Here is a 12,667-nt window from a genome sequence, read left to right as displayed (position 1 = left end):
CTAAAGGAAACAACTATGAATAAGGCGAAAAATATATAACGATGACCTATTATCACATTTTAAAATTACTGGCAAGAATGAACATACCTGCATCATAGGTTTTCCACTTTTACTTCCCTGCTGTTCGATCTGCCTGACAATGTTCATCCCTTCAACAACATGTCCAAAAACAACATGTTTATTATCTAGCCAATCCGTTTTTTCGGTGCAGATAAAAAACTGCGAACTATTCGTATCAGGTCCACAGTTTGCCATTGAAACAATTCCGGCCATAGTGTGCTTTAGCTGAAAATTTCGACAATCAAATAGTATGTCACACGTTAAAATACAAGGAAATCAATAGAGGTTGCTTTACATCAAATCAAAATTTTAAATCCCGAACCTTGAAATTTTCATCCGCAAATTTAGAACCATATATTGATTTTCCGCCTGTCCCATCTCCCTTCGTGAAATCCCCGGCTTGTATCATGAAACGTGGAATTATCCTATGAAAGTGTGAACCTAAAAAAATACATAGTCTGATGTAAAGAAGATTATGAGTTGGAATATCAAACACTGCAACAAATTTTAAAGCAATGGCAAGTTATTTCCTTATCGAGCGGTCGAAATCAAAATTGTAATGAACTGTAGAAAATACAAAGCAAAGCTCAGTAGAAAGGTAAAAATACCTTCGTAACCAAAACCCTTTTCTCCGGTACAGAGCTGCCGAAAATTTTCCGCTGTTTTTGGAACTACATCAGGCCGTAATTCGATCACTATTCTTCCTATATACCTATAGAAATTTGCGCAAAATTATAAACAATATGTAGAAAGTATCATAAATATTCAGGTATGATGTCTAGGGAAAGCCAACCAAGGGGCGTTTCCAAATAACGTAACCTGCAGGGCGGTGGGGGAGGGAGGGAAAAGAAGGCAGGATGTACAAAACTCATTCGCTGCATGTATGATCAAACAAAAAAATCTAATATGTAACGGTAATATACTAAAGAATTTTCAATGTTCAATGACAATAACTGCAGAGCCTTTTGAAACTAACCTGATTCCAATTTTGATTCCCAAATATACTCGTGGAAGATGCAGTTTAACTGTTCCTACCACTTGCTCAGGGACCGCATTGCTCTCCTTATCACATTCCTTCGATGTACCCTCTCCAGTGCCATACTAAAATTCCTTCTTTTATATAAGTGTTACAAATTTCAAATTTTTATAGCTAGCAACATACCTTTACTGATGAAAACGGAAACTAAGATAATTAATCGAGAAAGAGCCAAGTTATTATTGCAGCGTGAAAATCCATGCACAGAATGCGACAAATCTGGGAAGCGCTTTCTGTATCCTGCGGTGTTATTGATTTGTCTTTCGCTTGATATGCATTTCAGAATAAGAATGATTTTGTACAAAAAGTCACGAACCTAATTTTGTTTAAAATTATTTTTGTTCTAAAATGCATATCAAATGAACAAGTCAATAACAAAATTAAGGAATAAGAGCCCAATGCATGTAAAAAACTTCCAATTTAAAATTTTAAATCATAAATCCATAAGTGTTTAAGAAAGTTCAGCACTCAGTTAAGAGTATAAGATTATCTCGATGTACAAGACAAAAATTGAAGCAATTTTCCGCCCTGAGGTATTCCATAAATGTAATACCAAAATTATGCAATCATAATAGTATAAATTCGCAAATACTATCAGACCTTTCTCAATACCAGTATATTTCGAACTTACAGTTTTAAGCCATTCATCATCCGCCCATACCGGCCTTTGGCTTCTTTCATTTGCCTTTGGCGGTCGAGCAAAATTGCATCGGATTGTTCGCCCGAATAATTCCGAATCATTCATATTATCTATTGCTGCAGCAGCATCTTCCGCAAGTTCGTATTCCACAAATCTAAAGAAGGTAATCTAGAGATTCCAAAATATATATATCGTAAAAACAATATTAGCCAATCATCAAAGATACTCTAGAAAGTTTCATTTCATTGTAGCAAGCCGGTTACACATTGAATTAAACAGGGTTTATTGACAAAGCAGTAGTTAAAAGAGAATGTACATAGGTTTTTAAGATCAGTGCTGGTCATCTCAGTTCTTCCTAAAATGTTTGCTGCTGCAATGTAAACCATCTAAAACGATACTTGAATCAGAAAAAAAAAAAAAAAAAAAAAAACAAACAAACCCGAATCCACGATGCTTGCCCGTTTCATAATCCAAAGGAATTGATATACTAACAATTTCACCGAAAGGTATGAAGCCAGCTTGCAATATTTTCTCATTAACCTCTTCGCCAAAACCACCAACATACAGCGTTCGTTTTTTATTATGTGGAAAGTTGGTCGCCAAAGACATCGCTCTTAATCTAAAGTAATTCCAAAACATGCGACTTTGCGAAATAATAGTGCAAGATAATTTGAAAATGCATGTAAGTATGCGTACGATGAAAGCCGTCGATTTCTAATTAATAAAATATGACTCAAAATCACGTGGACAGTTCTATATTTCCAAAAGTTGTAATACACTTTTCTGCATACTGTAAAACTCATTTATCCGTAACAATAGAGAACATTTAAAAGTCGTTACAGCTACAACAAATGCTGCGACAAAAGCAAGCCTATTCAGAGACAAAGTAAAAAGAACTCACGCTATTCTAAATCCAAAAAACGCGTAAAATGTGTGTCACAGAAACCTTTTTCATTTGCCCCCTTCCTTCCTCCACCAATCACCAACGTATTCTACAAATTCAAGCGAAATGTGAATGTCAAAAGAAAACTGCAGTAAGTGACCCCATATACTAACCCCAAACTGCAACCATGCAACAAAGAGCACAGCATACCACCACCTCACATCCATTATACGCAAAAAAATAATCAAGGGAACCGAACGATGTTCGTTAGAGCGAAGTTTCAACACGATAGTAAAAGTCGTCTGTTCGGCATATACGATGTTTCTTGTTCGATTCTACTGAGCTTCAGGAGTCGGTGATGTTTGATTTTAGGATGTTTGTGTTTATTAGTTGTTGAAGTAAGATTGTTAATTGTGACGATGCTGGAAGTGGTTGTTGATTTAGAAAGAAAGTTCATCTACATTAAGATGAAGTTTGGTTTTAATTACCTGTCAAACTTCAAGCGTGGAAGATGAATGTTTGTTCTTTAAGTAATGAGGCAAAGGAATCTACTTTGAAGTAAACTGTCATGTAAAAGGGGTTATTCGAGATGGGAATTGAACGCCAAAGTATTAATTCGTAGATAAATGAAAAAGGCAAGAGGAGCGATGTTCATGTTGCATTTCTACTTATTGCTAATGGCAAGATAAATGAATGGAAATACTGCATATCCTCATACCTTAATTTATTAAAAATCTATTTCCTCTTTAAAATTGTGAAAGAAAATACCTCTGCTTTTAAATGAATCCACTGTTTATTAATTCTTTACCGTTTACGAGTCGGAATTCTTCTCGAAACGCATGTAACTATCATCTTTTGTAATGTTTGGTTTCTGTGAAACTCATTTGTGCACTTCATGCTTTTCATGTTGATGTTTGAGTCGCTTCGAAGTTTTTTATATTTCCTTTGTTTGATAAGGGACTTCATAAGAGATTTTCGATCATTCAATGTCCGTCCCATTCATGGATGATTATTGTACGTGTACTGATCAGAAGGAGAATGTTTGGAACTAGTCCTTTTACTTGAATGCATATTAATCAATTGAATGGCGACTCCATTTTGATTCGTGAAATTTGCTCTTGTTAACAGTTGCACTTCTACGTTTTCCTGTGTCAGAAGGTATAGCTCTTTTTCTATCCTGTATTTATTACTGGTTCTGGTCTATGTTTAGCGTATGACGGTGAATCTTTGATATAATTCGGCATATAGAGATACAGATTTTTTAATTCACTTATTAATTTGCAAATAGCGTATGTAATATTCGCAAAATCTACTCATATCTGGATTTGATGCAGAATTGTATGAATTGCGCTGCATCTTTTGTGTGAAGTTTAGATCTGTAGCATTGTCTACTATTTATATGTCTATTAAAATTGTGACTTTGTGCGTATAAATCATGTGAACGATATTTCAAACACTTTCCGAGAGTTCATATCATTCAAAAAAACGAAGCGAGATGAGTATCTATACATAAAATCATTAATTATAATTTCATATTTTATTATACGATATTCAAATTTTTTGGGTAATGTTACAATGGATAAAGCACAAGGATATCGTGGATTTAAACGGAGTTACGAAAATATCACCTGTATCTTTGCTTCACAAAAAGAAAAAAAAAATACGTCTTGAAACCACTTGAAAGAAGCAATGGGACCATAACTATATACAGCAAAAATATATTGAAAAGAGAAAATGAAGCATTAAAGCGAACAGGAAGTGTAAATTACAAGTATACGATTAATAAACCAGATTAGGACACCGGAGACATATTGCTGTTGAGTGAAGCAGTTCTTAAAAATACCTGGTGACCGGGTAAAAGGAAGCTATACAATCGTTCTGTAGTGCTTTTGATGTTGCTGCATATCTATGTCTCCTAAACATTGCTCAGACTTTCAATAAATTCTCAACTCTTTATTGGATTGAATGAAGTTAGGTGCAAGTAAAAAGTGTGGATTGGAAGCAGCTTCAATTAACTTATATAGGACGCAATCCACTATGACAATTTGGGAGGGGCATATGGCTCTGCTAGTACTGCACCTTGAATGGTTACTTTTGTACCTTTTAATTTCTAAAAGCACGCTTCCGTTTTCCGAATTCATAGTTGCAGTGTGATGAAATGCAGTGTGATGAAGTCCGTATTTACAAGAACCTCTCTAATAAATTAAGCAAATCTAATCTGTGCAACTGGAGAGCAGGCAACAAAAAGGCTATTTTCTAAATATATGCATAGACGATTGCAATGGAATACGAGAAAGATTACAAACCAAATATGCTACGGTACTAAGCAAATGGATAAAGCTTAACGATGACAATTCGATAGAAAATTTCCTCATTTAAACAAAAAGGAAGCTAGCAAAAATTTGTCTCACAAAAATTACGTTTTTATTTGTACTGTAAGGTATTGTTAGTTTCCAGTAACTTATCTCTAAATAGCTACAAATTAAAAAGCTTCGGGACTGCTTTTTATGAATCATTCTTAAGATTCTTAAGTCCTCACCTACACCCCTCCTTTTCCAGAAAATCAGAAGAAAAAAGAAAAAAGCAAAAAGTCATTTTCGACACTCCTTGTTGATTCTATTCACTTCATTCTCATATTTTCCTCCTTTCCTAACGTTTTCCCAATCTTTTTAAAATTTGGATAAATGAATCCATTCTCCATACAATTTTATCAATAAGTCCAATTTCTACGGCTGCTAAAAGATGACTCAAGAAAAACTAGAAAATCGGTTCAAACACAGTGAGCAACTCCTGTAACACAAGGTGCACAACCACTGTCTTTCCCAAGAGCCATTGATGGCGGTCGTAAAAGAGTATCAACGCGACAGTCTGCCCACGCAACGCCTGCGCCTGCTCTGAAAAAAGTTATAAGAGATTAACGCTCCTTCATGTTTTACTCTGAATTATGCATTTATGTCAATATTTTGAATGTTATACGGATATTTTTTTCTGGATTTTCAGTCTGAGTATTCATAAAACAAAAAGGAGATATCTCACAAACTAAAATACAGTTAACCTGCATTGGCTGATAGTAGCCACCGAAGACCACTGATTAGTAGCCGGGTCGTATGCTTCTACAGAGTTTAAATACCTCACTCCATCATGACCCCCAATTGCATAAATTCGCCCACCCATAGATGCAACACCAACACCACCTTAAAAAACTTCAAAAATGGCAATTCAAAACCGGTTTATTGAAATGAAAAGCTAAAGTCATACCTCTCGGACATGACATTTGTGACAACAATGTCCACGCATTATCTTCTGGATTGTAACGTTCACATGACGGTAATGGAGCATTGTCATCGAAACCACCAATTGCATATAAACATCCATCAAGTACTGTGACACCAGCACCAGCTCTGTAGCGAGATTTTCAAGAAAAAAATTTCTAGGAACAACCAGAGTTACCAAACTGTTGTAGAGTAAATAGTAGGCTTTTAGAAACAGATTCTGTTAGGTAATAATAAATCAAGATCGTTTAATTAAATCCCATAACTTGCCGTGAAAATTTTTCAAATATACAAACCTTCTATGTTGCATGCTTGCAACTAATTTCCACTTGTTCAGAAGTGGGTCATATCGTTCACAAGAATCGAGTGATGAAGTTCCATCATTACCACCTACCGCAAATAGATATTTACCTGCAAAAAGACAATGATTAAAAAGCAAAATATTTTATTCCCACTAGAACCGAAGAAACTACAATTTAGGTCTCAAGCAGACTTACCTACAGCAGCAACGCCAACACCGCCACGCTGCACATTCATTTGCTCCACACCTGACCATTTGTCTGACTCAATATCATATCTTTCTACAGTCTGCAAAAAACAATATATTAAATGAACTTAATAACTATAAAATTGTCAAAAAAGAAAAAGAACTAAGTGAAAATTTTAGCATTTACAAGCGAAAATATAACATGATTCAGTCATGAACTTATCTACATCAAGTTAAAACTCTAAAATTGTCGGAAAATCCCAATTATAATACGTAGAAATAAAATTATATTAAATCCATAGAAATGTAAATTGCACTGCTAGAACATATGGACAAATGTTTCCAGTATAACGTAAGGAATCATTTATCTAATATTCATCTTCTATATAGCTGAGCTTATTTCAATTGTTTCTTAACAAAAAATGTGTTGGAATTTGTTCCCAATTAGATTGTTTACAATTATATCAGCTTTTTATTCACTTCTTTTGTTATTTATCTTACTAACTATAAATTATATTCGAATTTGATAAGGTTATCAGCTCACTGGATCTGATTGTTGATGACTTAACAGCATTTTTCAGCTGACCTCCTGTATTGTAAATCATGAGTGCTGCTATGAGTTAAACGATTACTATATAAGCAATTATACCTGTTGTCAAGGTCAAGTTTTTTGAATAGCAATCTGACATTCATTGCTCTCTTACATCTACTTCCATAAGCTTTCTAATATTATTTAATAACTACGACCAACGGTAATCTTTATCTCAATAAAATAAAGATTTATTAAATATTTTCTTTACAAAGCATTAACTATTCAGCTCTAGAATTTACTCGAGCCAGATCCCATTTTACAACAAAATTTACATCTTTGGTCATTAAATACAAAAGAGTTCAAAAATTATAGCGGACTGAGAAATAAAACAGCTAAATGACAAAAATGGGAGCAGACCTGAAAACATGCAGTGTCATCAAGTCCACCAACGGCATATATTGCACCTTCCAATGCTCCAACAGCTATGCCTCTACGACGAGTATCCATGGAAGCGACGGTATGCCACATATTGGTGGCAGGATCAAAACATTCAGCGGAACTTAAGTGATTTGTTCCATCGTGTCCCCCAATAGCATAGCTGAAGTAAACAAGAAAAAATGGATACAAATAAATTTGTCATAGTTATAATAAAAAAGTTCAAGGAAGTTATATTTCAACAGCAGTTCTAATCGGGAGAAATCAGCAGAATCTCAGACAATAAGGTTTAGTATTTGCTATCTAAAAATCTGTTACAAATCGTTCCATCATGCTGGAGATATGCTTCTAAGCTTCAAATCTTTCTTCATCAACTGAAAATTGTGCCTTAATTTTGCTGCTATGCTTAACTTCGAAAAATTGTGACGAATTATTACATAGCAAAATGTTAAATTCTCAGAGAGTGCTTTATGTGCGACAAAAGCAAATTAATAAAGAAATATGGTTACATATTTTTGAAAAATCAGATTTAATTCAATATAGTTTAACTAACAGTTTCCCTTGAGCGCTAACTACACCAACATGTCGTCTTCGGATATTCATATCACTTATTGAAAACCATCTATCACGTCGCCAATCATATGCTTCTACTGAACGGAACGGATCACCCGATGTACCTGCAAAACAATTTTCTTGTCAGCTATTAATACGTCCCTCAAGTTTACCTTGAAAAATGTAATTCTTACGTGCGCAATATGTGCAACTATAAGTGCAAATCTTTGTGACAAATCTGAGTGCAAAAATTTCATCTACTAAAATAACAAAAGGAATTACAAATTACCTCGCCCACCAACGCAAAATATGACACCTGCTGCACTTTTTCTCGGTCTACAATTTGTCCATACTCCAAATGATGGTACTGGCGCATACATATGCTTTGTCGATGATATGTCTGTTATCACACCTACACTCCAATAATTTTTAAAACATAACTGAAGTCCTGTCTCGCATATAAAAAGTATCACCTTTTTGTTTCATTTCTTTTGGAAGTTTCTTAAGGAAAGTTTACCGAGTTGCAACTCAAAGTACCTTGAAAATTTGTAGTGCTGTTTGAATAAAGACCTCCAGTTCCTATAGCAGAAAATATTGGTGAGAATGATGCACTCTCCGTACTAATAATTCCAGGACCGATCTGAGCACGCATCATTTCACTCATCGCATCTGCCACTAAGTCACGACAACGTACACACTCCTGAAAAGTTGCGATCATTAACTTTTAATCCTTATATTTATTCAGTTCTAAGTCTTTTGCACACTCATATTTCATTCCTCAATCTGACAAATACAATAATTTATTTATCGATTAAAGAATAAATCAGTTGAAATTAATTCTCCAGGGAAATAATAACTTTTCAAATAACATGTAAAAAATACCACAATTAAAGGGTGTTTTTTCACTTTGTTCAAAAAATAAGCAATGGGTAGTTGTGGTAGGCGAACAAGAGCAAGTAAGTCTGGCAAGCAACTTCTTCGTTCTTCAATGTTTTCCTCCACCCAAAATATTACTGTTTCGAAAACCTAAAAAATTCATTGCTGGAAATTTGACTATCAAAAAAATCTATGCCAACAACTCAAAATTCTTATCCTCTTATATTTAAAACAACGACCGATTTGGAAGCCATCAACTTAGAAGCTGGCAAATGCTATTCTCTCCTATGAGACCTTCCAAATATTCAATACTACCTTGATTATGATATTTAACATTCGCTGCAATTTACTTTTTAGTGAAAAGTAAATAACCTCCTGTTCATTGTTTACTTTCAAGTCAGAACTACGCAGAAGATCTATCAAATGACCAAGTGGTATCCGCATGAAGTCCGGAAGCACTCGTAATTCCTAAACATGTGATTTCAGAACAATGAATTTTCAAAAATATAAATCCAGATATTCAAATATCCGATTTAAAGAGAAACAGTTATAATTCTTCATAAAATATACTGGGAAATGCTCCATTGCAAAATCATCAACAGATGACATCAAGCTGACACAGTTGTGCTGTTCAGCAAACTGACGAATAGATAAGCAATTAGCGGTTGTCAAATACTGTGTCAGAAAACGTTGACATGCACCACAAACAGTATCCATCTGCAAAAAAATTAAACATCTGACTTTTAGTATCTATGTAATTACTCGGCAGCAAGAAAAAGTATCTTTGTTAATAAATAAACTACCTGCAAAATACTAGCGGCATATAACAGTTGCTGAACATTATCACCATTGATATGAACTCTGCTGGTATATGCAAAATCCAGAAGCTGTTGGAAGGCAACGGCAGGGATATCCTGTGCAAATAAAATACTTCAAATGTTAAATAAGTGAAGTGAAAGTAAAGGGATAAATATAGCATAATACTCTATTAACCAGCACATGCGAAAATATACTTTTCCGAATGTAAGTTAACAGGATACATTTATTTATAAAATTCCATATAGAAGAGCAACAATCTGTCTAACAAATGATCAGGAAAGAAAATGAACTGATAAACCTGAATAACAATCCTGCTTTGACGCGACTCGATCATTTCGGAAGCAAACATTGAATGAAAATACGGTATAGCTGCAGCAAGAACATATCGATGAGCAGTGAAAGTGATCCCTTCAACCTGAAATATATATGAACTAGAACAACATTTAGTTAGTAGCTTATCAAATTCCTAGCATCTTAGTTGACCTTGTGCTTCTGATCATCAATTATGAACAACACCTTTTAACCTAACAAGAAATAAGTACCTTTTTAGAATCTAATGGCATCGAAAATCAGCACTAATATTTGAAAATTTCATGATACTACTCTTATAAAAAGAAAAGCAGTTTGACAGAAAGCAAAAGCAATACACGACTTCAAGAAAAGGACGTGTTTCTTCCTTTTGACATAATTCACATAATCCTACCGTTATGTCCTTTTCAATAAAATTTTGTGGGCGAAACGCAGTGTGTTGTAAAAAATTAAATAAATTTAAGACATAAAATTTCTCTCATATAGTTAAGAATGGATTTGAAACAAGGCGCTCTTTACTTATCTGTAAGCATATAGAACTTCGGTCGTTAATATTTCGACTATTAACATAACTAAATTATGTGATAAAAATCATAAAAAATTGTACTTAATAAATAATGGCTGCACATACCTCAATTTCAATGTCACACATGAATTTTTCATCTCGAAAATGTGACATATTAGAGAGGACGACGTTTGCATGTAAACCATCATGAAATTCAGTAGATTCTAGAATATTGGAACCGCTATTAACTAGCGGTGATGTTGTAACACTTTGTGATGATACCAAACGCTGTGCAAGTAAGTAGTTGCTTGGACAGCTTATTACTGGTGAATCTGAACAATATTAGCCTTTCAGGAAAATTTAGCAAGGTTATAAATGCAATTGATAGCTTAGCCACTAAAAAGATTAAATGGGACAACCCAATGGTTACACATCGTTAGTACCTGATAAACAACAATAACCAGATGATCGCAAATGATTACACAATCATGTGCAATGAAAGATGAAACAAAGTTCAATACATACCACAACTGATGCCACTTGGAATAAAATCCATAGAATCTTCCATATTAATTCGATTCCGTTGATAGCGTAGTCTACTTGAATGAATGCTTTGATAAATGGGTTGTGTTGATGTCCGTCTTCTAACAAGATCTATGGCAGCACCACTATTCGAAGTGGATAAAAGTGATAATGTGGCATAATCACCCTGTCAAAAATTCATAATACTCATAATTTTAGAATGTTTTAACAAAAACACTAATAATAAAACGATTTATTTCATTAATAATATTTTATTACTTTAGTAAGACAATTCCGACTCTTCCGAGTTGCGTAGAGTTTTCGAAAAACCAGAATAATTTTGTAATATAAATATGTTGAAATCATGAAAATATCCCGTACTGTAGAAATATTTTATAACAACTGAGTAAATTCATGTTTGTACTATAAAGGTTGTTTAGAGTTAAAATATTTTTCAGCCAAATAAATCATTATCCAAAACAAATATAAAATAAATGTTTCGATCTTTAAATGATGAATCATTTATCCAATTCATATGTAAATTATTCCAATTTACAGTTAAAATGTAGTGACCCATGCAAATCCTCCCAGTCTATGAGTACTTAAAATATTGTAATCCTTTTTTCACCTAGCACTCTTCGTTTCTAAAAAAAAAAACTGCACTTTATTGTAAATTATCGGTCTCACCAAATTTTTTCTTTGGAATGGAGAGAAATAAATCTATCGATCTGGCACTAATCATAATATTTTCTGATAACTGCCTTATAACGCTAATCAATGAAATCTTCGTCACAAATATTCATCTGAACAAATCAAGAAAATAATTTCCACCTAGGCATTCTTTCAGTATATCAGCCGATATTAGAGATGTTCCACTGCTTAGTATTCAATCTTGCCATACAATTGTAAAAAGTTGGGTCAATTAATGGTAATTTAAATAAATGTGACTAAATTACTAACCTAGACGTTAGTAAACATTTTCTTCGCTACTTCCAAAACAGCTGTTTCCATAAATTTCAATTCAAATTAAAAATTTTTAAGATTCCACGAATTTATTTAGAAACTACTAAGGTTTCGATCAGTCTGTTAAAGGAAAGAGATCTGCTGTCATGATTTCTGTTTCGTAATTTCGCAAGTGAGAATTATTAGAGATTGTTGCTATGAAAAATAAATTCCAGTTGCAGACCTGCCTAGAGTTCTTTATTCTTTGTTCAACGACTCTACACAAATTCTAAGACGTGAAAACTTTTCGAAAATAGGATTCTTCTTTCAAGCTAAATTTGAAATCTATTTTCTCAAAAGTACTTTCATTCATTTACGTTACCATAAAGGAAAACACAGTCCAAATTTAAAATTCACTTTTTGTGAGAATAACTTCAAACAATGTCTTCTCCTACATGATATTATTAAAATCGAAATCAGACAGTGATGTTATTCCATTACTTGAGTACTCTCTTGCTCTATTTCAGACAATAAATGAGTTGAATCATTATATTCGAATTAATTATGTATTGAAAACTTATGTGATTTTTAATGCTCTAGTGAAGAAAAATTTTTTTTTATAAGGAAAAAGCATTGTTTGAAGCTGTTATCATAAAAAATGAATTTTACATCGTTCCTTCTCCATTTTCAATCTATTGCGCCAAGTGGAGAACATGGAAAGTTTACGAATAACTTTTTATGATGTTCTATGTACTGAACGATTATATTCGAATTATGTATTCTGTGTCTGCATTTCA

General features: G+C 33.6%; 2 protein-coding genes across 3 annotated transcripts; both read right to left on the bottom strand.

The window, feature by feature from the left end:
- Bma-cyn-13 (Uncharacterized protein) lies at positions 1–2,345 on the bottom strand (the record flags this gene model as incomplete). The annotated part of the gene is made up of 6 exons (XM_001901853.2): positions 1–285; positions 383–501; positions 669–772; positions 1,037–1,161; positions 1,728–1,890; positions 2,176–2,345. 6 exons carry the CDS (start codon positions 2,343–2,345, stop codon positions 1–3), a joined length of 966 nt encoding a protein of 321 aa, XP_001901888.2.
- A 3,031-nt stretch (positions 2,346–5,376) lies between these two features.
- Bma-kel-8 (Uncharacterized protein) lies at positions 5,377–10,974 on the bottom strand (the record flags this gene model as incomplete). 2 transcript variants are annotated; one of them, XM_001901854.2, is made up of 16 exons in its annotated part: positions 5,390–5,513; positions 5,675–5,813; positions 5,878–6,020; positions 6,188–6,302; positions 6,389–6,479; positions 7,328–7,508; positions 7,899–8,022; positions 8,187–8,309; positions 8,435–8,597; positions 8,780–8,923; positions 9,146–9,241; positions 9,344–9,490; positions 9,577–9,687; positions 9,891–10,007; positions 10,533–10,738; positions 10,932–10,974. In XM_001901854.2, the coding sequence occupies 16 exons, from the start codon at positions 10,972–10,974 to the stop codon at positions 5,390–5,392; spliced, it is 2,067 nt and encodes a 688-aa protein (XP_001901889.2). The 2 variants fall into 2 exon arrangements, with proteins under 2 accessions (XP_042937755.1, XP_001901889.2); XM_043081821.1 differs by lacking the exon at positions 5,675–5,813 and having other exon boundaries at positions 5,377–5,513.
- Positions 10,975–12,667: the final 1,693 nt, after the last annotated feature.

Source organism: Brugia malayi (assembly GCF_000002995.4).
Source record: "Brugia malayi strain FR3 genome assembly, contig: Bm_v4_Chr4_scaffold_001, whole genome shotgun sequence".
Taxonomy (NCBI): domain Eukaryota; kingdom Metazoa; phylum Nematoda; class Chromadorea; order Rhabditida; family Onchocercidae; genus Brugia; species Brugia malayi.
This window is presented reverse-complemented; position numbering and strand designations above follow the sequence as displayed.